Source organism: Balaenoptera musculus, chromosome 17, assembly GCF_009873245.2.
Source record: "Balaenoptera musculus isolate JJ_BM4_2016_0621 chromosome 17, mBalMus1.pri.v3, whole genome shotgun sequence".
Taxonomy (NCBI): domain Eukaryota; kingdom Metazoa; phylum Chordata; class Mammalia; order Artiodactyla; family Balaenopteridae; genus Balaenoptera; species Balaenoptera musculus.
The window spans coordinates 68,389,000-68,413,840 of NC_045801.1; the positions used below are offsets into that span (position 1 = coordinate 68,389,000).

The following is a 24,841-nucleotide window of genomic DNA, read 5'->3' on the forward strand; positions in this document are numbered from 1 at the left end:
ATGATAACGAACTGCCTAGAAGGTCAATTCGTTTATACTGGCTGTTTACATTCCCTACATGAGAGAAAAGGACTGCATAAAACAACAAAACCAAAGCACTGTTAGAACATGTTTGTACAAAGCTTAAGAAGACAATCCTCTTGTTCTCAAAGCAATCATTGATGTAGCAACTTTCAGACTTGTGATTTAAATCAAAGGTGCTGAAGAATGATTATGAATCATGCAGTTAAGCTACCAAGCAGGATGTTGCTGAGAGAAAAATTATTCACAGCACCATAAAGCTGTCAAAAATAAAAATAGTACTATTATCAACACAAGAAGTAATATCATCCTTCGCTTTTACAATTTGTTGCTCAACAGAGCTGAATTCTGGTCTAAGCCCTGCCATTTATTGGTTTGGGGTCTTTGGGCCTCAGCCTTATGTATAAAGTGCAGCCCATCTGATTTTTCAGATTCCTTTCAATTCTGAGTTTCCATGTGGCAGGTTATGATTTTTATGATGTTTATTTAGTTTATGTATTTGGGTACTCTGGTTTACCTCATTTTGCAATAATATTACAAGTAAGCACCCACCCAAAATAGTACAACTTATAAGTTCTGTATAAAGTGATATTAACTTCTTTTTAAGCACCAGAGCTTGGTGCTTAAAATGAGGCTACACTCACTGGAAAAGTGCTGCCTTTCTTCATGCCTCTTTCAGAACAACCTTCAAGACTGAGGTTTCTCTATCATTTGAGAGTGGCTTTGATTTGGAGCAAGGTAGATGGATCATGTCTCTAGTACGACAGAAAAGTAATGAGACCTTTTCCAGTGGGACTCAGTCTTTGAAAACTGTTCCAAAGGAATCCCCAAGCAACAGCTCTGCAGAAGGTTTTTCTTTCTGCAGCTTTGAAGATTAATGCCCATCTGACTGCCTAATAAAGAAAACAGCCAAAGTTATTGTGGACTATGAGGCAGACACTAAGTAGTAACTCATTTAATCCTCATAAAAATCCTATAAGGCTGCATCTCTTCCTATTCTCATTTTTCATATGCAGAAGCAAAGTCATAGAGAAGTTAAGCAAATTGCCCAAGTTTTCACAATTAATAGTAGATTCAAAGCCTGCTCGCTTAATCTCCACAATCCACTGCCTGTGTAAACCCTGGTGTCCTTGTTTAAATAACAGTCCCATTACCAGTCGCACTCTTCCTGCAATCTGAATAATAGCACGAAGTCAAAATAAAGCCGCATCGTAAGTTCACTACCGAGTTTCTCCTCCAGTCCTGAACCACGAAACAGAAATGTATTTTAAAGAATACAAAGTCTCTGGAGTACCTGAGGTCTCTCGAGATTTGTGTGGTGCGTGGAGGCGGGGTTCGTCCCGGAACTAATGAGGTGAACAAGTGCTGCGAAAGTAGAGCCCGACCCGGTCTCCCTCATTCGGGGGGCTCACGCCACGCGGCCGCCGGCCAGCGTCCTGCGCTCCTACTCCGCGCGGAAGTGGCACCGGGGCCCGTCCGGCCAAACCACACCTGCCTCAGGCGCGCGCCCGCGGGATCCCTCCACCTGGCCCACGCGGCACAGGGCCCCCTGCCCATACTTACCTTCGGGGACCCACGCCCGGCGTGTGGCGAGCGGGAAGCGCCGCCACAGCTACGCCACACTCCACCGGGTCCCACGCCGCGCCTCACGCCCCCAGCGGCGCCCGCCGCGTTCCCTGCCCGGGCCCGACCTCCGGGCCCCGCCCCTCGCGGCAGGGCCCGCCCCCACCAATCAACGGCGCCGTCTGGGCCGCTGGCCCCGCCCAAAGCGTGGGGGCAGGGCTTTAGCTCACTCAGCTCCGCTCCCGGCTCGCTCCGGGGGCGGTGCTTCCGAGAGGAGCTGTAGGCAGGGTGCCTCCGGGAACGGGCTGGGGGTGGGTGACCCCCCGAGGGAGGAAGGGCGGGATGCAAGCTGAGGGAAGGGGTAAAGGGAGAGAGACAGCCGTTGGGGTAAGTAGAAGAAAGGCTTGGGAAGGGGAAGAGAAGCCACTCTCCCCGGGTTCCAGCTAAGGTGTAGGACTGGGTGAGACATCTTAAAATAACAAGAGTTCACTTACTCAGGGCATTGACTAATCTCATTTTATCTTCGGGCAGGGCAGGAGTCACAAACGAATTCTGGGTTCCATGCGTGAGAAGTCACAGGGAATGGGGTTTAGAGGGGCAAAGAAAGGAAGTAATTCCTTTACTGATCTCCACCACACAGCCTCTTTGTTTTAAAAATTGTGGAAAGGACTCCCAGTAGGAATCCTCACTCCAGACTTAAATAAACGTTAATCATTCCCTCCCCCGTCAAACAGCTCCCCTCAGACAACTTTTCAAGAGAGCAGACCTGAGTTTGGCATTAATGCCCATAGTGTACGACTACAAGGTTTGCGACGGCGTGTATGGACAGAGAAGAAAATCAGACTACTGGAAAGGAATTAACTATTAATTTATTTGATTTGGGAAGGTGAAAAACGATTTGAGGAATCAAGTCAATAACTAATTGAATTACGGTGGGGAAAACACAAGACTCACTTTGCCAGCAAGCAGGATTGATACACAGTAACCTTTGCTAGAAGAATGTCAGAAAATAATGCCAGGAGGCCAGCCTAGCTGTGTGGCCTGAAGGAAAGTCACAATAAGGAAGTCCTCAATTTCCTTATCTGTAAAATGAAGAGATTAGGCCAGGTGCCCTCATGATCTCTAAATGCCCTTCCTCACTCCACATCCTGCCAGGTTCAACAATTAAAGGAGGAGGACCACAGGGAAAGCGCTGTCCAGTCAGAAGCCACACAGAGAAATTGGGAATTTTTAGAAAAAGCCTCAGGTATCTCTGGTATCATTTCATTCAAGCTCTCCTCTCTGACTTTTCTATTTGTAATAATAATAACACTCTACTCCTAGCTCAAAACTTCAGGCTCTTCTTCCCACTCAATCCTCACATTTAGTCACTAGGTCTTTGGTTTTCTCCATTACAGGGTCTCTTCAATGACCCTTCTCATTTTCACTGTCATCTCTGTGCAAAGTACAAATTCAAAGAACTCAGAATCTTGCATCTGACCCTTACCTACTTTTTCTACCTAATCTCCAACCACTCTCTGTGTACACATTTGTCTGACAGACTGTCTCCTCACTGTACAGTATCCACAACATACAGCCAACACTCCTGCCGCTGCCGCTGCAACCTTACAGCCACTGCTTCTCCACTCAGAATACCTCTCCTCAGTCCTAGCTACCTGTCAGGACTATGATAGCTCAGCTCAGGGACCTCTCTATGCAATAAAACTGCTATAATGCTTAGAATCTGTACTGCTCCACTTGGCACTTAGCAAGAACTACCTTGTTTTGTTTTCTCTCTTATTTATCATATTTATCTTCAAAACTAAACCATAAGCTACTCATTGGATGTGCCCAGGTTCCAGCCGATCCAGGAAGAAAAAGCTATTTTCAATATCTCAAAAACCCTAAAAGAAATTATATATTCATCAGCAATTAGGCTATTCAGGTTACCCAAAACAGCAAGATTCTCTGTTTTTGTCTGAAATTTTACAACACTGAAGTAACACCAATTACTTCAAGCAAACCAAAGCTTTGATGGATAGTTGTATGTGACTGATTCAAAAAACAGGAAAATAAATTATCATTAAGTAAGACTTGTTTTGAAGACTAAATCTTTGAGATTCATGGAGGTACATAAAAATAAAAAGTAACCTACCCAAAAAAAAAAAAAAAAAAAAAGTAACCTACCCATTCTTTGTCACCCCATTGCCCAAACAGGTGATAAACCCATAGTAAGTGCTTAAAAATATATTCATCAGACTATGGTTATTTTCCGTTTTCCTTAAGTCCCCTCTCTCCCTTGCTGTAATTAAAATACTGGTCTTTTCTTTTTCATGCAAATAAAATTGTTGGAGTTTCCCCTTCTAATTCCAAATAAACTTTCAAGAATAAGATAAACAAGAATCACTCAGTACTTCTTGGAGTTGGACTAGAAAGGTTTTTAGTGTTCCAGAAATAAACCCTCGATTCACAGTAAGCTGCCTGTGTTAAGGGGCCCTACATACTATTAAGATCTTTAGAAAGTAAATTTTCCTTAACTGCAACCTTGCCCAATGACACAAGTAGAAGCAGAACCAAGTTTGCAGAATGACTACCAAGTAAGAGTGAAAACTGATTTGCAATCTATCAATGGCTCCTTGTGTTTTGAAAACGTCACTGGCATGTTTAAAGGAAGCCCCAGAGCTCTGAGGTCTGGCCCAAACAATCTATAAATCACTAGTCACAGCAAACCTTTCTAATATTCTGGAGATTTAAGAAGTATTAAATAGGCAGACTAAACAACAGTCACACTTCATTTTACAGAGTGGTTGTACCAGAGGCTTTTGGTTAAAGACTCTTGGAACTTTTCCTGTCCTCGAAGTGTGAGGTGACTATTAAGAGTAGAGCCTTGGGGGAACTTCTGAATCCAGCCAAGATGGAGTAACAAGAACCATATTTGCCCTCCCACCTAAACCAACAACAACAAAAAAGAGCCAGACAAAATAAATAAAACAACAGTTTTTAAGATATTAGATGTCAGGCAGTAAAGGAGAGTGATTCCTCAGGGATGGGAAATGAAGAAGGTTTACCCCAGCTTATTACCTTCAGAGACATTACAGGCCATGACATAGGAAAGGGGAATCGCAGGAGAGCCCAGCAGATTCCCTGAGCTGAGGAGACGGAGCTGTGAGAACAAGATGGTTGGAGTTCACAGGACAAAGTATGGGAGACATAACAACAGAGAATCCCAGAGATCTGCAAAGGGTCCTCCTCCTCGAGAATTCAACAGAGTTGATCAGTGCATGCATGTGAGGAAACTACCCAAGGCTGAGGAAAGAACAAACCATTGAAAGCATTAGAAGGAACAGTACTGGGCACTCACAGAGGGACAGGAATAGTGGCTGTTCACATCAGGCTGACTAGAAAACCTCCCAATTCAATGAGGAGAGTACTCAGAAAGGTCTTGCCTTAGTACTGGAGAGTAATTAGCCCTAGACTAAATGCTGCTTGGATGCCACCCAAAAAATAAAAGATCTGAAAGGATCAAACTATTTTAAAGCAATTTAACTGCATCTGAAGTTAAAATTCAAACATATTTACAGGAATACAAAAATATTCAGCACCCAACAAGATAAAATTCACAATATCTGCCATTCAATCAAATATTACAAGGCACAGCAAGAGGTGGGAAAATATGACCCATAATGAGCAGAAAAACCAATCACTAAAACTAACCAACAACTGACACAGATGTTAGAACTAGCAGACAAGGACATTAAAACAGTTATTATAATGGTAATATACTTAAAAAATTAAGTAGAGACAAGGAAGGTAAAAAATTTCTAAATCCAACTTCTACAGATGAAAACAATTTCTGAGGTGAATAATACATTGGGTGGGATTAACAGAAGAGTAGACACTGAAAAGGAAAGGACTGGTGAGCTTGAAGACACACAACAGAAACTTTCCAAAATGAACTATACAGAAAAAAAGAAAAGAGAATCAATGTGCCATGGGACAAGTTCAAGCAGCCAAATATACTTGTAATTAGAGTCCCTGAAGGAGAGGGCTGGGGAAGGAGATCAGAAAAGACGTGTGAAGAAATATGACTGGTATTTTTCAAAATTTGATGAAAATTATAAACCCACAAATTTGACAAGCTCAATTAACCCAAACACTAGGAACATGAAGAAAACTATACCAAGACATTTCATAATGAAATTATTAAAAACTTGTCAGTGATAAAGCAAAAATCTTAACAGCAGCCAGAGGAAAAAAGGCAGACTATGTACAGAGGAACAAAGGTAAAAATGACAGCAGATTTCTTGTAAGGAACAGTTCAAGGAAAAGATAGTGGAGCAACATCTTTGAAATACTGAACAACAAAATTGTAAGCCTAGAATTCTATACCCAGCAAAAACATCTTTCAAAACTGAAGGAAATACAAAGATTTTTTTCAGACATATTAAAAAAAAAAAAGCTGAAGAATTCATAACCAGCAGACCCACACTACAAGAAATGTTAAAGCAAGTCCATCAGACAGAAGGAAAATGATTCCAGGTTTCTGGAAATATAGATGTGCACTAGGAATGAAGAACACTGGGAATACAGGTTTCCCCTGCTATCCAAAAGTAGAGTCTTCCTATGAAAGCTTTCATAGCCCAAAATGGTGTAAAACAAAGTCAAAACAATATTTAAAAAGAACAACACTGAACGACTTAAACTACCTGATATTATAAAGACATAATAAAGCTATAGTAATCAAGACAATGTGATCATTAGAACACACAAATAGATAACTACAACAGAATAGACAGTGAAATAGAGCCTTGTGACCTTAGAAAGAGAAATTGCCCGAAGTATCACAACCACTCAAAAATAAGAAGACTTAAATCCAGGTCTTCAACTTTAATTCCTGAGCTCTTTTCACTGTCACTGCCTTTCTCATCCAAGCTCATGTCTTCAATTTTCATCTCCATACAGTTGGACACAATACATTTACCTGAAGCATGACCTCTTTCCCGACTCTACTTCCAAATTTCCAACTACCTGCTAAATATCTCCCCGCCAAAATAAATAAATTCATGGTTTTCCCTTCAAGCATATTCTATTAATATTACCTCCTAATTAGCACCTAATTAGTACCTAATTCTATTAATAGTACCTCCTTTTACCCAGTCACACAAGTTCAAAACCTTGGATTCTTCTTGGACTTCTCCCTAGATCTTCCCTCCCTTTCCCATTTAGGTTCTCAGAGCCTTTGATAATTTTGTTGTTTTTTTTTTTTCTTTTTTTCTTTGTTTTGGCCACACCATGTGGCTCATGGGATCTTAGTTCCTCAACCAGGGATCAAACCTGGGACCACAGCTGTGAAAGCACTGAGTCTTAACCACCAGACCACCAAGGAATTCCCGATAATTTTGTTTTCTTAGGCTAGAATAGGCTAACTCCTCATCATTCAGGTCTTAATTAAACAGCTGTCCCTTAGACAGGCCTCTCCTATCTAAAGTAGGCCTTCCTCTGTTATCTCTATCATAGTAGCTTGTTCATTTCCTTCATACAGCATTGATCACAGTTTGCTCTTTATTTCACTGTTTACTGTTCCCCTGTTCCTGCCCCATTAGAGTGCAAGGTCTATGAAAGCAAAATAACATATCCATTTGTTCACTATAGCATCCTTAGTGCCTAGAGCATATAATAATGTGGCACAAATCATTAAGTGAATGAAGAGATTTGTTTCAAGTCTGACTCCACAATCTCTCTGGCATTTGTCCCTCTTCACTCCCACAATTTAGGGACAAGCCATTCTGTTGTGCTAATTTTCTAATGGTCTCCTAGTGTCCTCTCTTGTTCTTTTCCTATTCATGTTGTAAAATGCTGTCTAAGGAGAATTCTAGTCATGTCATTTTCTCTGTTCAAAAATCTATAATAATTTTAATGTAATCTCTGTCAAAACTCCAACAGACTTGTTTTGCAGGAATGGAAAAACCGATCCTCAAATTCATATAGATTTTCAAAGGGCCCTATATAGCCAAAACAATATTGAATAAGAACAAGGTCTCACACTTCCTGATTTCAAAATTTATCACAAAGCTATAATAATCAAAACAGTGTGGTTCTAGCATAAGGATAGATCTATAGACCACTGGGATAGAATTGAGTTAATAAATATATCTATAGCCCACTAATTTTCAACAAGGGTGCCAAGATCATTCAATGGGAAAAGGATAGTCTCTTCAAATGGTGCTTGGCCAACTGGGTATTCACACGCAAAGGAATGAAACTGGACTCCTACTTCACAACATATACAAAAATTAACTGAAGATGGATCAATGACCTAAAAGAGTTAAAACTATAAAACTCTTAGATGGAAACACAGGGATGAATTTTCACAACCTTGGATTTGGCAATGGATTCTTAGATATGACACCAAAAGCAGGAGCAATAAAAGAAAAAGTAGATAAATTGGACTTCACCAAAATTAAAAAATTTTGTGAATCAAAGGTCATTATCAGGAAATTAAAATGACAACCTATAGAGTGAGAGACTATAACTGCAAATCATATATCTGATAAGAGTCTAATATCCAGAGTAAAGAACTTGTACAACTCAACAACAGAAAGATAAATAACACAATTAAAAAGTGGGTAAAGGACCTGAATAGACATTTCTCCCAAGAAGATATATAAATGGCCAAAAAGGACATAAAAAGATGTTCAACATCATTAGTCATTAGGGAAATGCAAATCAAAACCACAAAGAGATACCACTTCTCATGCACTAGGATAGCAATAATCAAAAAAGTAGAAACTAAGTATTAGTGAGGATGTGGAGAAATTAGAACCCTCATACATTGTTGGTAGGAAAGTAAAATGGTGCAGCTGCTGTGGAAAACAATTTGGCAGTTGTTCAAAAAGTTAAACATAGAATTACCATATGACTCAGCAATTTCACACCTAGATATATACCCCAAAGAACTGAAAACAGGTACCCAAATAAATATTTATACATGTATGTGAATAGCAGCATTATTCACAACAGCCAAAAGATGGAAACAACCAAATGCCCATCAACATAGACAAGTTGTGATACAAATACTCAATGGAATACCATTCAGTCATAAAAAGGAATGAAGTGCTGATGCATGCTACAATGTGGATGAACCTCAAAAACACTGTGCTAAGTGAAAGAAGTTAGACATGAGAGTTTACATCCTGAATGAATCCACTTACATGAAATATTCAGAATAGGTAGATTCAAAGAAACAGAAAGCAGATTGGTAGTTGTTAGGGGCTGAGGGGATGAGAGAATGGGCAATAACTGTTCAATGGATATGGGGTTTAATTTGGGGGTGACAATAATGTTTGGTTTTTTTTTAATTTTTATTGGAGTATAGTTGATTTACAATGTTGTGTTAGTTTCAGGTGTACAGCAAAGTGAATCAGTTATACATATGCATATATCCACTTTTTTTTTTTTAAGATTCTTTTCCCGTATGGGCCATTACAGTGTATTGAGTAGACTTCCCTGTGCTATACAGCAGGTTCTTATTAGTTATCTATTTTATATATAGTAGTGTGTATATGTCAATCCCAATCTCCCTATTTATCCCTCCCTCCCCTTATGCCCTGGTAACCATAAGTTTGTTTCCTACATCCATGACTCTACTTCTGTATTGTAAATAAGTTTATTTGTACCCTTTTTTTAAGATTCCACATATAAGTGATATCATATGATATTTGTCTTTCTCTGTCTGACTTCACTCAGTATGACAATCTCTAGGTCCATCCGTGTTGCTGCAAATGGCATTTTTCGTTCTTTTTTATGGCTGAGTAATATTCCATTGTATATATGTACCACATCTTCTTTATCCATTCCTCTCTTGATGGACATTTACTTTGCTTCAATGTCCTGGCTATTGTAAATAGTGCTGCAATAAACACCGAAGTGCATGTATCTTTTCAAATTATGGTTTTCTCTGAGTATATGCCCAGGAGTGGGATTGCTGGGTCATATGGTAGTTCTGTTTTTAGTTTTTTAAGGACTGAGGATGACAATTATGTTTGAAACTAGACAGAAGTAGCGGTTGCACAACACTGTTATCAATAAATATACTAAATATCACTGAATTGTGCACTTTAAAATGGTTAACTTTATGTTATATGAATTTCACCTTAATTTTTAAAAAAACACCTTAACAATGATGACTGAATAAGATCTTATCAGCCTAGACTCCTAGATCCTCTATATTCTGACCATCATATGACCTTATTTCCCCTTCATGTACCCAGTGCTCCAAGCAAAATGAGCCCTTTCCTTTACATGCAACACAGACTTCATTTCTCTGCATATATAAGTCCAACTGATCTTTCAAGGCATTATTCAACTATAAGCTCCTTTAAGATTTTCTCATTCTTTTTGTGGGGATACTCTCTTTCCTGTAAGTTTTTATGAGCATTTTATCTGCACCTCTTGTTTTCTAACTCAGAGTATTTATTTATATCTATATATCCTCTATTAGCCAGTAATTTCCAGCAAGATCCACATGTGATTCATCCTCTTATTCCCAGGCTCCTTAGGATACTCTTATACAAAGCAGACACCTAAAAAGTTACTGAAGGAAAAAGATGAATAGAAAATGAATTTCTGCATATGAATCCTCTTGGCTTTCATTATAGGACTAGAGATATATTTTTCTGTGAATATATTTGACTCTAGAATGTCTAAAACACTTTCAAAATCACATGGGGTAATATTACAATTTCCTGATGAAATGGTTATAAAAATATTTCTGAACACTAATATAACTAGAATTATTTGTATCCTTGACAATAATTGCTAATGTTAACAGTACAAGTCATAATAAAAATAGCTAACAGTTCTATAGCACGTATGTGCCACACTCTCCAAGCACTTCATATATACTGATCCTCACAATAAGCCTATCAGCTATATAAAATTATCACCCCATTTTACAGGTGAAGAAACACCTACAAAGTCAAAAAACATGTCCAGATGTCACTTAGCTAGTAATTGGTAGGCTTGGGATTAGAACCCAGGTACTTTGGTTCCAGAGTCTATGCTCTTAACCACTATGCTCTATCACCTCTCTACAATAAGTTTTATTGTGCATAATAAAATGTCTTTGAAAGGTCAATGAGTGTCCAAGAAAACATTTCCTAATATTCCAGAGCAGATTAATGTGAAACTTTCACTGTTTTCCCAGACTTTGTGTTTGAAATTTTGAGATGACTAATAACTTTTAGAAATAAACTTGATTTCACTGAACTGAAAGTATATTGACTAAGAAACAAAGTTGAAGCAGGAACACAATGTAACACAATTAAAGATATAATAATGAATGAACTATAATAAAGGAACACAATGGAAGTATAAGTACAACAATGGGACTGTAACCTGAAATATAAAGTAGCCTGAAAATTTCATAAAGAAAGTCTTCTGATAATATAATTTTTAAAATGTGAATTTCTGTATCTCAAATTCCAATATAATTCTTATGTAAAACAGTGCTTATGTATCTTTTTGCTTAAAGCATGTTGGTTTACATACATATTAATGTTATAGTGAAGGGACCTAACTCTATAAAAGAGAATTAGTAGCCTATGATGTAATTATATTCAAGTCTCATACAGCAGTGGACCAAAGAAAATAAAATTTGATATACAACAGTCAGAGGTTGTTCATCTTAGAGAGGAAATATAATCTTTGAATTTGACATCCAATTAAATCATTTTCTCAACCCTCAAAAGTCTTTTCTATTAATCTTGTATGCAGAAAATCATCTTATTAATGATGTACTGAGTAATTTTATTTGACACTGGAATTTGGAATAGGCCTTTGGGTTTAAATTTGTCTGAAATGATTTATATGATATGGTCAGTAACTTTTAATCCACGATTAATTACACATATTTCGTTTAAAATGCTGCCTAATTCAGATTCCATTAATTGACACAGAGATTACAAGGACATTTTTATGCATTCCTTTGTATGCTAAGGGGGGAAATTATTTTCCACCTTATTTTCATGATTCAATAGACTATGTCATAAATAGGTAAAGTTTTTTTGTTTTTTTCCAGTATGGATCCCAGAGGTCAGCACTAACAGCTTCATTCATATGAATTTACCTTCTAAGATTTTATTGTAAGTGCACCTTTTACCTAATTAAAACACTTGCAAGCTCTCTTCCTTTGTAATTTTTCTCTATTCATACCAAATTTACATCACAATAACATATCTTTTAATAATAGAGTAACAGAAACATTAAAAAGGTGATGCAACATCCCAAGTCATTTATAGACAATAAGGAAAAAAGGGAAGAAGAGAAAGACGACTATTCCTGATCCTAATTCCTTGGTCTGATATCATGATTTATAAATTACTAATTATTGATTTAGCTAATATCTGCATTAATTGAAGACTAACATTTTATTTGGCAAAGAGTATAATAAAAATTCAATTTAATTTAGTAAGTACTGATTACCTAAGATGCACACTGCTCTCCATTGGGCCCTATGTATAGTACATTAAGTGTATAAAATTTTAAAAACTTTTAATCCCACCATCTATTGTTGATAGAACAAGAAATGTTATTAAATATATAAGTTATAGAGTGACCAATGGAGTACTTAAAAACGGTGACCTTACTACAGTGATGGGAGGAGGGCATGCTGAGTGAGCTCAAGTCTCATGTATTATATGTAATTGTGGTTCAAAGATAATGTTCAAAGTTGACAAAAATCAAGAAAGGTATACGTTCATTATTTAGAGATATGCAGGGAAATATAATAGCAAGTAAAAGCAGAGAAGATTAAAAATGGCTCCTTCTCAAAATTAACCAAAGAGACCTAACTAAGCTGATTAGAGGAATTACTTCAAGTGACTTCAAAACAAAGCACATTTCTAGTAGGATAAGCCCTGAGGATAAAAGAAACAAACAAACAAAAATCTTAAACTCTATTCAAGTAATCATATTGGTGGGATAAATAAAATGAGTAATTATCTTTGTGTCTTTAAGAACCAAGAATTTTGTTGTGGGAGAAAAGAGGTATAGATGGTTTTTTTAAAAAAACCAAAAAACCTATAGTACTGAATTTCAGTTGGAAGTAACATTATATTTTGTATTTTACCTGTAATATATACATATGTTTGTATCAATATTACCTAGCTCTGGCACAGAAAAGGCCAAAGACTATATATGTGTTTGCTTTCTTCATGGTATTTTATTGTGTATATACAATCTAATTAATTTAGCTAGTTTCCCATTGATCAATGAATAGCATTTTCAATTCCTCTGCTATTCCAATGTTGTTGTCAATATCCTTACATATCCATTACCATTGGCAAAAAAAAAAAATTTTTTAGATACATGCATATATTTCATGTCTAAGGAAACAGTCCTATTAATGATGTAAGAAATACCCATACATTAAAAATTTAACCAGTCCATGATGATTTAGTTTTAAACTGAATGGTATACGCCAGGAGTGTCCAAAGTATAGTCTATGGACCCCTGGAAGGTGCTAAGATCCTTTCAAGGGGTCTGTGAGGTCAAGCTATTTTCATGATAACACTAAGATGTTATTTGCCTTTTTCACTGTGTTGACATTTGCACTGATGGTGCAAAAGCAATATAGTAGCTAGAACTGCTGATGCCCCTGCATGAATCAAGGCAGTCACACTGCTGTACTAGCATGCACTGCATTCCCTACTGTCATTCATTTGCAGTTTAAAAAGAGAAAAAAGCCAAGTTCATTTAAGGATGTCCTTGACAGCGCAGTAAAAATTATTAATTTTATTAAATCTCAACCTTTGAGTACATTTCTCTGTGACAAAATGGGAAGTATGCATAAAGCACTCTGCTGTACACCAAAGTCTAATGATGGTCTGGAGGGAAAGCCAGTCCCTGCATGATTGTTGGAGTTCAAAAAGCTGAACTAGCTGCTTTTACATAGAACACCGTTTTTACTCAAAAGGACAACTGACAAACGATAATATTTGCCAAACTTGGGTACTTGGCAGACATTTTCTTGGAAATGAACAAAGTAAGCCTATCACATCAAGGAAAACAACTCAATGTATTCGTTGGCAATGATAAAAATTCAAGCTCTCAAATAAAACTTAGAGTTTTGGAAAATTTGTTTCTGCCACTATGAGCTTGACTGCTTCTCTCCTCTGAAAGACTTTTCTGATGCACTCGGTTGGTGATACTAACAAATATGATTTAAAAACTACTGTTAAGTATGGAGGTTCCTTAAAAAACTACAAATAGAACTACCATACGACCCAGCAATCCCACTACTGGGTATATACCCTGAGAAAACCATAGGTCAAAAAGTGTCATGTACCACAATGTTCATTGCAGCTCTATTTACAATAGCCAGGACCTGGAAGCAACCTAAATGTCCATCGACAGATGAATGGATAAAGAAGATGTGGCACATATATACAATGGAATATTACTCAGCCATAAAAAGAAATGAAATGGAGGTATTTGTAATGAGGTGGATGGAGTTAGAGTCTGTCATACAGAGTGAAGTAAGTCAGAAAGAGAAAAACAAATACAGTATGCTAACACATATATACGGAATCTAAGGAAAAAAAAAAAAAAAAAAGGCCATGAAGAACCTAGTGGCAAGACGGGAACAAAGACACAGACCTACTAGAGAATGGACTTGAGGATATGGGGAGGGGGTGGGGTGAGATGGGACAGGGTAAGAGAGTGTCATGGACATATATACACTACCAAATGTAAAATAGATAGCTAGTGGGAAGCAGCCGCATAGCACAGGGAGATCAGCTCGGTGCTTTGTGACCACCTAGAGGGGTGGGATGGGGAGGGTGGGAGGGAGGGAGATGCAAGAGGGAAGAGTAATGGGAACCTATTGTATATGTATAACTGATTCACTTTGTTATAAAGCAGAAGCTAACACACTATTGTAAGGCAATTATACTTTAATAAAGATGTTTAAAGAAAAAAAAAAAAAAACTACTGTTAAAATGAAATGTGTCAACATTTGGAAGATCTGCATAAATCAATCAGTAAACCATATTTTCCAAATGACTAATGCATGAAGTTACAAAAGCACGCATGCATCAAAGATCTATTCAAAATGTAAGAGGACTGTAGTGGGTGGAATGGCGGCCCCCAAAAGGATCACGAGATGAGATCATCCGGATCATCCACGTGAGCCCTAAATCCAATGGCAACTGTCCTTAAAAGAGACAGATGAGAAGACACTGAGACACACGGAGGAGAAGGTCCTGTGAAGACGGAGGCAGACGAACACCAGAGGTAAGGAACGACTGTCCCCTAGAGTCCTTGGAGGGAGAATAGCCCTGTTGATACCTTGATTTCAGACTTCTAGCCTGCAAACTGTGAGATATTAAATTTCTGTTGTTTTAAGCCACCCAGTTTGTGTTAATTTGTTACAGCAGCCCTAGGAAATGAATACAATGACCATTGGATTTTAATGTAACTGAGTACAAGTTTATTGACATGGATTCAGAGCCCACACTACAGCTAATCTTGAAGAAACTACCACTTGCCAACTCTTGGTATAGTATCAAAGAAGAATCTCCACATTTTTCTGAAAAGTCTACTAAAATATCCCTGCTTTTTCTCACTACATATTTTTGTGAGGCCTGATTTTTACACATACTTCAATCAAAACAACATATTGTAACAGTTTGAATGAGGAAGCAGGTATAAGGGTCCAGCTGTCTCCTATCAAGTCAGATACTAAAAAGATTTGAAATGTGTAAAATGATGCTAATCTAATTTTTTTTAGTTTTGGGAAAAACTTATTTTTCATTAAAAATATGTGTTTAATATGTAATGGGAATATCTTTAAAATTTTTTTTAAATTTCTCAGTTTTAACTTCTTATATAGTAGATATTGATAACCCACATAAATACTAACTCCTTGGGCTCCTCAATAATTTTTAAGAGTGTAAGTGGTTCTGAGACCTTCCTGTGAAAACCACTGGTTTATACAATCAGCAAAAGAGGACAAACTAGGGGCCTGAGTAGTCAGAGAGGTATCAAGTGTGTAAGATTTTGGCTATTTTGAACTACATATTGGATTTTCAGGGGCAGGAGGAAGGCTGAGAAAGGTCCTTCTGTCAAAAGAACCCTGTGAGTATGTAATGCACCTAGAAACAGGTCTATGCATGATAAGGCCAGGGGAGAGTGGGCCATCAACAAATATGTAATTTTACATATCCAGATTAGTATTATCTTTTTTTTTTAATTAATTTATTTTATTTTTGGGTCTTCATTGCTGTGCACAGGCTTTCTCTAGTTGCAGCAAGCAGGGGCTACTCTTCGTTGCAGTGGCTTCTCTTGTTGTGGAGCACAGGCTCTAGGCACTCGGGCTTCAGTAGTTGTGGCACGTGGGCTCAGTAGTTGTGGCGCACGGGCTTAGTTGCTCCGTGGCATGTGGGATCTTCCCGGACCAGGGCTCGAACCCGTGCCCCCTGCATTGGCAGGTGTATTCTTAACCACTGAGCCACCAGGGCAGCCCGAGTATTATCATTTTAAAACAGTAGATGCATGACTCTGTTTAAGAACTCTTCATTTACCTTTGGAAATATGTAACTTGAAAAGATGTTTGGTTTTGTAAATGTGGGTGACATGCTAGTCTCCTTATTCCTTATGCTCCAAGTAGATGGAGTGAGTCCTTTTAAATACTGAACTAGCCAACCGCAGTCCTCCCCGAGTCTCCCTACGTTCACTCCACCTGAACCCTCACACAGCTACTTTCTGCTTGGTGTATTAGTCAGCTAGGGCTGCCATAACAAAGTACCACAGATGGGGTGGCTTAAACAACAGAGATTTATTTTCTCACAATTCTGGAGGCTAGAAGTCCAAGATCAAGGTGTCTGCAGGGTTGGTGGCTTCTGAGGCCTCTCTCCATGGCTTGCAGACAGATATCTTCTCCCCGTGTCTTCACATAGTCCTCTCTCTGTGTGTGTCTGTGTCCTAATTTCTTCTTCTTATAAGGACACCAGCCATATTGGGTTAGGGCCCACCCTAATGATCTCATTTAGCCTTAACTACCTCTTTAAAAATAGCCTATCTTCAAATACACTCACGTTCTGAGGTCCTGGGGGTTCGGACTTCAACATATGAATTGGGCGGGATACATGTCCGTCCACAAAACTTGGCTAACTCCTACTCACCCTTTGGGAATCAGCCTGAATCATACTTCCTCAGAGAAGCTGTCCTTGACTCTGGACTTATGTTAGGGCCCTTGTTACACTTAAATAGCATCCAATACTTACCCTACATATCATTTATCACACAAATGTAATTAAACACACGGTATAATTGTTTTATTACTGTCTCTCCTGCCAAACTCTAAGCACTGCAGGGCAGGGACTGTGTGTGCCTGACATCCCAGGGTTGCTCAGTGAGTGAGTCAGGGAATGCTGTGTGTCACAGCATAAAGCATTTCATCAGTGACAGCTCCACGTCTACAAGGCTGCCTGGGAAGCATTCTGAGTACTGAGGCAGCTGCCATCCAGAATGTACCAGCAAATCAGTCATCTTGGTGGTAAAGTCTCGCTGGCGTTTAATCCCACTGGAGCGCTAGGGTAAGGGGCTACAGACTTAACTCTAGCTCTGGCTCAGTCATTAACTAGCAATATAAAATATGAGGCAATGTTCCTTCACTTTGCTTTATCTCTCATTCCTCATCTGTAAATGCAGAAATGATCTAAAGTCAAAACCTGTCACAATTTACACAGAAAACCCATGATCGTTGAATATTCCAAAGATACAAACCAACTCTGCCCCATGCTACTGGGGGCCCTGTCTGCTTTTTTTTTTTTTTTTTTAAATTTTTATTTATTTATGGCTGTGTTGGGTCCTCGTCTCCGCGCGAGGGCCCCCTCCAGCCGTGGCAAGCGGGGGCCACTCCTCATCGCGGTGCGCGGGCCTCTCACCATCGCGGCCTCCCCTGCCGCGGAGCACAGGCTCCAGACGCGCAGGCCCAGCAATTGTGGCCCACGGGCCCAGCCGCTCCGCGGCACGCGGGATCCTCCCAGACCAGGGCCCGAACCCGCGTCCCCCGCACTGGCAGGCAGACCCCCAACCACTGCGCCACCAGGGAAGCCCGCTGTCTGCCTTTGGTGGGAAGATCAACCCCAACTTTTAACAGCCAATTCTACTGAAGCACTGGGAGACCCATCTCCAGGCTTCTGATGTTTTCTCTCACGCTAATCAAACAAAGCTTTAAAGAGTCACTACCACTTTGCAAAGCTTCAGGGCCTCCAAGGAGTCGGAGGAGTTCAGGGGGTTGTAAGGGCATTTGAAGTCTAGGGCCACAATTAATAACAGTTTTGCAACTTGATTAGGAATTTAGAAGTGATATCTATGACTTCTAGGGGAAAACGCATTTGAATTCAAAAAACCAGAATACAAATGAATGGCCAGAATACTTCTGGAGTATGGACAAGGGGTAGGATCACATTCTTTCCTTTTATTTTATTTTTTAGTCAGGAAAGTATGTAATGTGCGGAAAAGAAAAGTCTCAGCAATTTATAGTCTTTAGCTGTCCTCTCCTACACATTGCCTAACCATGTATCTTGACTACCCATGTGACTCACGTGGGGATAAGAACACCACAGAGGAGGTTGTGTCACGTGAAGTCACATGTGGAAATGTATTAAGTGCAGAGGTAAAGAGCGAAGGGCTCCATAGAACCTACAGAATTCTGGCTTCTGCCTCTTAGGAACTATGTAACCTTGGGCGGGTATTAATTTCTTTGTGCCTCAGTTTCCTCATCTGTAAAATGGAGATAATAACAGTAGCTATCTCTTGTGGTTGTTGTGATAAGTTTGTAAGATACTTAGTGCTTGGAACAAAGGAAGCATTGAGTAAGCATTAGCTATTTCCTTTAATGCTTTGTAATTCTCAGAGCTTTTCCACATTCGACCATCTCAGAAACCTGTGATTTCCCACTCTCCTCAACCCTCTCACCCCTCTTTCTTCTCTCCCTCCCTCAGCACTGTCCCAGTCTCACTGAAAACAGAGAGAACACCAGACTTTACCTCTTTCAACACCTCTATGTCCCTGAACCGCTGTAGTAGGAGCACCTGGGGTTTCTTCCCCAGGCCCTGCAGTAGCGTCCCCTTATCTTTCTAGAAAAAGCTACTTGTGTTTCTCTAAAAACCAAATGCTGCACACCTTCTCTGCCTAAAATGTTCCCCTCTCTCCTCCCCACCCCCTGGGAAGTTGGAGTTGGGGTAACTCCTACTCCTTCTCTGGATTCATTACACCATCTCCGTGACAACTTTCTGACCATCTTCTGCAAATTGGAGAGTGTCCCCTTTTGTGTTCCCATAGCCCTTTACATTTACATACTAAAAGATCACATTATATTACAATTCTCTCTTTGCATGTCTATTTTTTTACAACCTCAGAAACTAGCACAGAGCTGAGCCATGCAGAGTAACCAATTGCTCCTGTTTGCCTGGGACTGTCCTGGTTTTAACATTGAAAGTCCTGCATCCCAGGAAACCCTGCAGTCCCAGGTGGTCACCCTACTTCACACTCACCAAGTTTTACTGAATTAACACAGCCCACACTTGCTGTCTTCTCTTCCTCTTCCACTGTTCACTCTCCCACCCAGTGTCATCAGCTTCCACCCTCCACCTCCCCAAACCGCTTTGATACGTAGCACAGTACTCTCCTCATGGCCAAATCTACTGACACTTTATAGTCCCTCGTGGACTGACCTCTCAATAAATAAGATTTAATAACCAGAGATTATTCATATGGTATACCTGTTTTTTCTTATAGGAAAGCAAGCCGGTATTAAAATATCCACATTTACAATGGAATACTACTCAGCCATAAAAAATAATGAAATAATGCCACTTGCAGCAACATGGATGGACTTAGAGATTATCATACTAAGTGAAGTAAATCAGAAAGAGAAAGACAAATACCATATAATATAACTTACATGTGGAATCTAAAATATGACACAAATGAACTTATCTACGAAACAGAAACAGACTCACAGATATAGAAAACAAACTTATGGTTACCAAAAGGGAAGGGGGGCAGGGATAAATTAGGAGTTTGGGATTATCAGATACAAACTAATATATATAAAATAAACAACAAGGACCTATTGAATAGAACAGGGAACTCTATTCAGTATCTTGTAATAAACTATAATGAAAAAGAATATATATGTAGGTATAACTGAATCACTTTGCTGTACACAAGAAACTAACACAACATTGTCAATCAACTATACTTCAGTTAAAAAATAGTAATAATAAAAAAAAAATAGTAATAATAAAGTAAAAAATAAAATATCCACATTTATTGTTTGAGTATACGCGGAGTCAAGGCACCATCTTATATGTTGTTTACATAGTTCTAAATGTCATGCCATACTTATGATTATACAAAAATAATCACACACAAAAAAGATCAATGATTGTTAAATGTTTTCTAAATAAGAAGTTTCCAGAAGTCATAACTCATGGAATTAAAAAAATTTTTTTGAAGTAATAAGAAAAGCAGTTCTCGTTTTTCATGAAATCCAAACAAGAAAACAGGATGGTATTTTAGGAAGCTCATAATTAATGATTTTTCTTTTTCTTTTAAGCTCTGAAAATATAAGTATAAAAATGACCTATAAAAATGAATAAGTAAAGAAGTACTTAAATTTATTGAGTATTTATTTTTAATCAAAGAGTAAGATTTTTTAAATATCTTAATAGTGGAAGCTTTCCCTCACCCCTTCTTAAGACTAAATGTGAACCAACCCTTATCAAAGAAAGATGCCTGGGAATTGCCTATGTGCATATTCCTCTCTCCCACTGAACTCTACCTACTTCTATGACGGCAAGATTGGATCTTGTTTCTTACTGCATCTCTAGCACTTAAATAAACAGGTGGCTGGCCCAAGCAAGGGCAAAAATAAATGTCTTAAGTAGGGAGGTAGGGAGGAAGGGAAGAAATCTAAAAGAAGGTGAATTTTAGACAGTTGTAAAACAAGGACTTTTCTTTTCAGAAGAGAGGGCATTACATCAGAAATGCACAAAATTTCATTTGTAAAACATTCCCAGATGTATACAAAGGAAAGCACTGGCAATAAACACTAATTGTAAAGTTGACCATTATGATAGCTATTACTGATTCATCTTTTCTTGAATTTGTATAATTTCCAATATCACAGTGAAAAATTATTTCAGCATTTTATAGTCCATCTTACTTCCAAACAGTAGAAGATGTACTGGGAATCAAAACAGGCTGAATGAATAGAAAATTCCTATTTTTGTCCAAAATCAATAAGTCTGAAGGCAATTTTTTCACTTTCCATATTCAGACATTTACACATACATACACACACACACACACACACACACACACACCAAAAACTACTTCCAGGCAGTGGCTGGTATTCAGTTATTCAGTTGACATACACCAGTACAGTCATCCTGTGTTGTACATATTCAATAAAAGTTAGCCATTATTATTAATATTATACTCTGACTTCTGAAATTGACTATCTATATTTTTATCTTATATTTATATATCTATATCTCCATTTCTATGTATAAGCATATCTAAATAATCTGGAATGCCTCACTTCCTGACCTTTCTGAATAAATCAATTATCTATAAATAATTTCAAAAGCAAACAATTTTCCTAGAAAAATGCTAAAATTGATACAAAATTATCAAACCACTGATTTGAAATAAATTATCTCAATCTCAAATCCTCCTTAAATTCAAAGAAAAGCAAATGGATTTTTCATGAAATTCAGAGATTAAGCAATTTGCCTTGCAATTCCACTTTTGCTCATGTGCAATAAGGAACATGTATAAGAAGTCAGTGTTTGTACTAGCCAAAAAACTAGCAATGACCCAAAAGTCCATCAAGAGAAGAATAGATAACTAAATTGTGGAACAGTCATATAATGAGATATTATATGGAAGTGAAAATTAATGAACTACATCTGCATACATCAACATGGGTGAATGTCATCAATGTTACTTTTACTATGTTAAAAGTAAGTATCAGGAGAAATTATTCCATTTGTATAAGTTTCAAAAATGAAAAAAATTCAACGATTAGGGAAAAATACAAATGTTGCAAAAACTAGTTTTATAAAAAGTCAAGGGAATAATAAATACAAAGTTTTGTCATGGTTACTTGTGGGGTGGAGGGAGGTGAACTGAATTGGGGAAGGGCACATGGGGAATCTAATGTATTGCTAATATTCTGTTTCTTAAACTGGGTGATAGATACATGAGTGTTTGGTTGTTATTCTCTATACTATGTACATATGCTATGAATTGTCTCTTATATGTGTTTAAAAATATGTTAAAAAAAGGAATGAACAGTTTATAAAAAATATTTTAAACAATGCAAATCTAAGTCTACTATATCCCTAGAATATTAAATCTTTTATTTTTTTTAATAAAAAAAGCGTACATGGAGATTTTTAGTTTAATAAAAAATGGATCTATAAAGCTATATAGTATTTACCTTCAAAATTTAGAGTAAGTCTTCCAAATGCAAGGAACAGCCCAGTAATAAAAATAATTTTTCTAACAGATGAAACAAATCAAATTTTGCTAATTTAGTTATATGGTGACCAAAGGTAACTAATTTCAGAAAGTATATTAAAAAATAATATTCTGAATAATACAAAATGGATCCATCCCTTACTCCATATTTTCTTCACCATTCTCTCATATGAGCGTTCATGCAACTAGAATAACTAGGGAGAGTATCACTGGAAATAATTAATAGCAAAGTCAGAAGTCCCTAATGGCCAACTCTGACATGATGGGTTTCAAATTGATGAGTCTACCATGTTTGTAAAAGTAACCCAGACAAACTGATGACAATAGTATGGAGGCAGTTTTCACAATTAAAATTAATGAGCGTGCTCCTTCTACTTGTCAGAGTAGAGAGTTTATTGACCTTAAAATCAGTGGTGTTAGAGGAAAATGCAAGTCAGGGCAGGGCTGGACTTGACCCTACAGGTCCCTAGCGTGAGTGGGCATTAAGTCAGGTCCAGGAGGATCGTGATTCTCGTGATGCCAGTAACAGTCTGGACAAAACATGCCCCACAGGCAGGATGAGCCCAGCATATTTACAGTACAGTAACAATAAAAAGGAAGAATCTATCAAGGCTTGACATATTTATAAATTTTCCTTGGTAATACCCAAAGCCTGAGTAGCTTGGCAACTAAATTATTCCCAAAATTTGCAGTTCCCTCCAGCAGCTCACCATTGTTTTTATAGGTTGCTAATTCAGCACAGACAGGATCAACTCTTTAGAAAGCTCTGAGCATAAATAAATACTACTTTAGTGGCAGTGTTTTTCTGAATTTACCAAAGCTATCTCCAAATTAAATCTCCTAAGAATTAGTAAAAGAAAGGATCTGTATTATATAACTTCCAACTGGTAGTTTTGACTCAGCAGAACATCCTGAGTAAGTAGGATGAAAGTAGGAGGAAAAGGCACTGTGCTAGATGCTTTACATACCTCAACAGAACGAGCTACCATTGATGGAGGCAAGCCCCGTGCTAAGGACGTCACACATGCATTCTCTCATGGAATCCCTATAAGGAAACCTTATGAACTCCATTTTACAGATGGGGAAAATGAAACATTAAGTAATTTGTTCAAATTCACGTAGCAATTGGCAGTGCTGGCACTCAAGTCCAACAATTACGCTTGTGTTCTACCTGCCATGCTATGCTGTAAAACACACTGCATTAATTTTTGATAAAGACTGAGCAAATCAAATAGATTTTTAAAAAACTGAATTGCTAAGTGGCTAAAAGTTCAAAAGATAAGAGGCTTTTTAGCTTTATCCTAAAACAGCACACATGTCAAAGAATTTTAAAATAACACATAATACCATTCTTCCATAACATGGCACCATACTGGATCTCAGTCTTCCCCAGCTCTCTTTCCAGTCTAGACCTGGACTTTCTAAAACAGGCATTCTGTACCCTTTACTCAAAAAAACTGTATGGCTGTTTAAACTACTTGAAGATAGTCTTTTATTTGTAAGCAATTACCCTGTAAGAAATTTTACTGAAGTCACTGAGATGGAAAAACCATGGTCATATGCTCAAAAAGAAAAGGAACATTAAAATGAGGTTAGGGAATAAAACAGTCTATTTTAAAAGTAAACTTCACACATTAATATCATGAAAACTAACAACTTTCACAAAGATTCCACATGCTTCGTATTATGAATCATCTCCTAATGTCATACTCTGGATATCTGAATTGGCCGTGAGAGACCAACAAAGACTGGCCTGTTAAAATCTAAATTTTCTTATTTTTTTGAAATAGGAAACCATAAAAGGTAATCTAAAAATCTATATAGCATTCTTTCTATGCTCTCTGGAAAACAGCATGCCAATGAATACTTACACAAAGATTTCATCTTCATAAACGCATTAACATTGATTAATTAGGTCTCAACATCCCCATGTTGGAGAAACATCAGCATATCCCCTCCATTTTTAATGATGTATACAGAGGAACTTGTGAACTGAAAAGTTCAGGAAAGAATTTCTTGTTTTAAAATGTTGGCATAAAGATGTTTCACCTCTTTCTCTCAGAAGTCACCTCAAAACAGGGAAAACACAACAAAAACGCCATCCTACATGAAGCAGAAAGCCTGTGGATGAGTGGGAAATGGGTGCAGTGGCAGAAGGTGAAATCTGAGAGCCTGAGAGGGGACACTAGGTAGGAGCCAGCTGACCTAACCTTTAGGTCCCGAGAAGAGGCTCAGGCTTTGGGGCAACAGGCAGGAGATGAGAGGCTTCTTATCTGGGAAAACTGCATGGTCCTGAGAAAAGAGGGGCTGCTGATGAAATCTGTGATGGTCTCTACCTTTAACAAGTTCTACCAAGATACACAGAACTTTTATTCTGTTTTTAATATATTCTTTTAGTGTCTTACTCTTAAATAATTATCAGGCACTTAAGGAAACCTCTAACATAAAGGAACATTAAAAAAAATTAAAAACTAGACTACATTAAAAACAGAAAATAGAATGCTAGGAGTAGACAAAAGGTTTTCATCTACCAAAAAAAAAAAACAAAAAAAAAAACACTTCATAGAGACAGAAGATATTATATGAATGAAAGATTTTTTTAAATAAAATAATCTTAAAAAGCACAATTAGAGAATAATAAAGAGCTCTTGGAAAGTGATAATGACAGCAAAAACAAAAAATTCAATGGAAAGGTTGGAAGAAAGTTGAGGGATTCTTA

The 24,841-nt window shown here is 37.8% G+C and overlaps 1 protein-coding gene across 16 annotated transcripts in view; it reads right to left on the bottom strand.

Moving 5' to 3' along the window:
- LOC118883373 (serine/threonine-protein kinase Sgk3) overlaps positions 1-24,841 on the bottom strand; it is a 155,139-nt gene that overhangs the window by 64,125 nt on the left and 66,173 nt on the right. For 3 of the 16 annotated variants that reach the window (XM_036830102.1, XM_036830101.1, XM_036830091.1), the window contains exon 1: positions 1,585-1,697. The exons of 8 other annotated variants lie outside the window; for them this stretch is intronic. Coding sequence is in view for 3 of the 8 variants with exons in the window: in XM_036830106.1 (XP_036686001.1) it covers positions 1,316-1,420 (105 nt within the window). In the remaining 5 variants the exon portion in view is untranslated. Of the gene's footprint in view, positions 1-1,315; positions 1,519-1,584; positions 1,718-24,841 lie in introns of those variants that run through there. 5 more of the 16 variants (XM_036830093.1, XM_036830104.1, XM_036830106.1 and 2 more) reach the window with 5 other exon arrangements.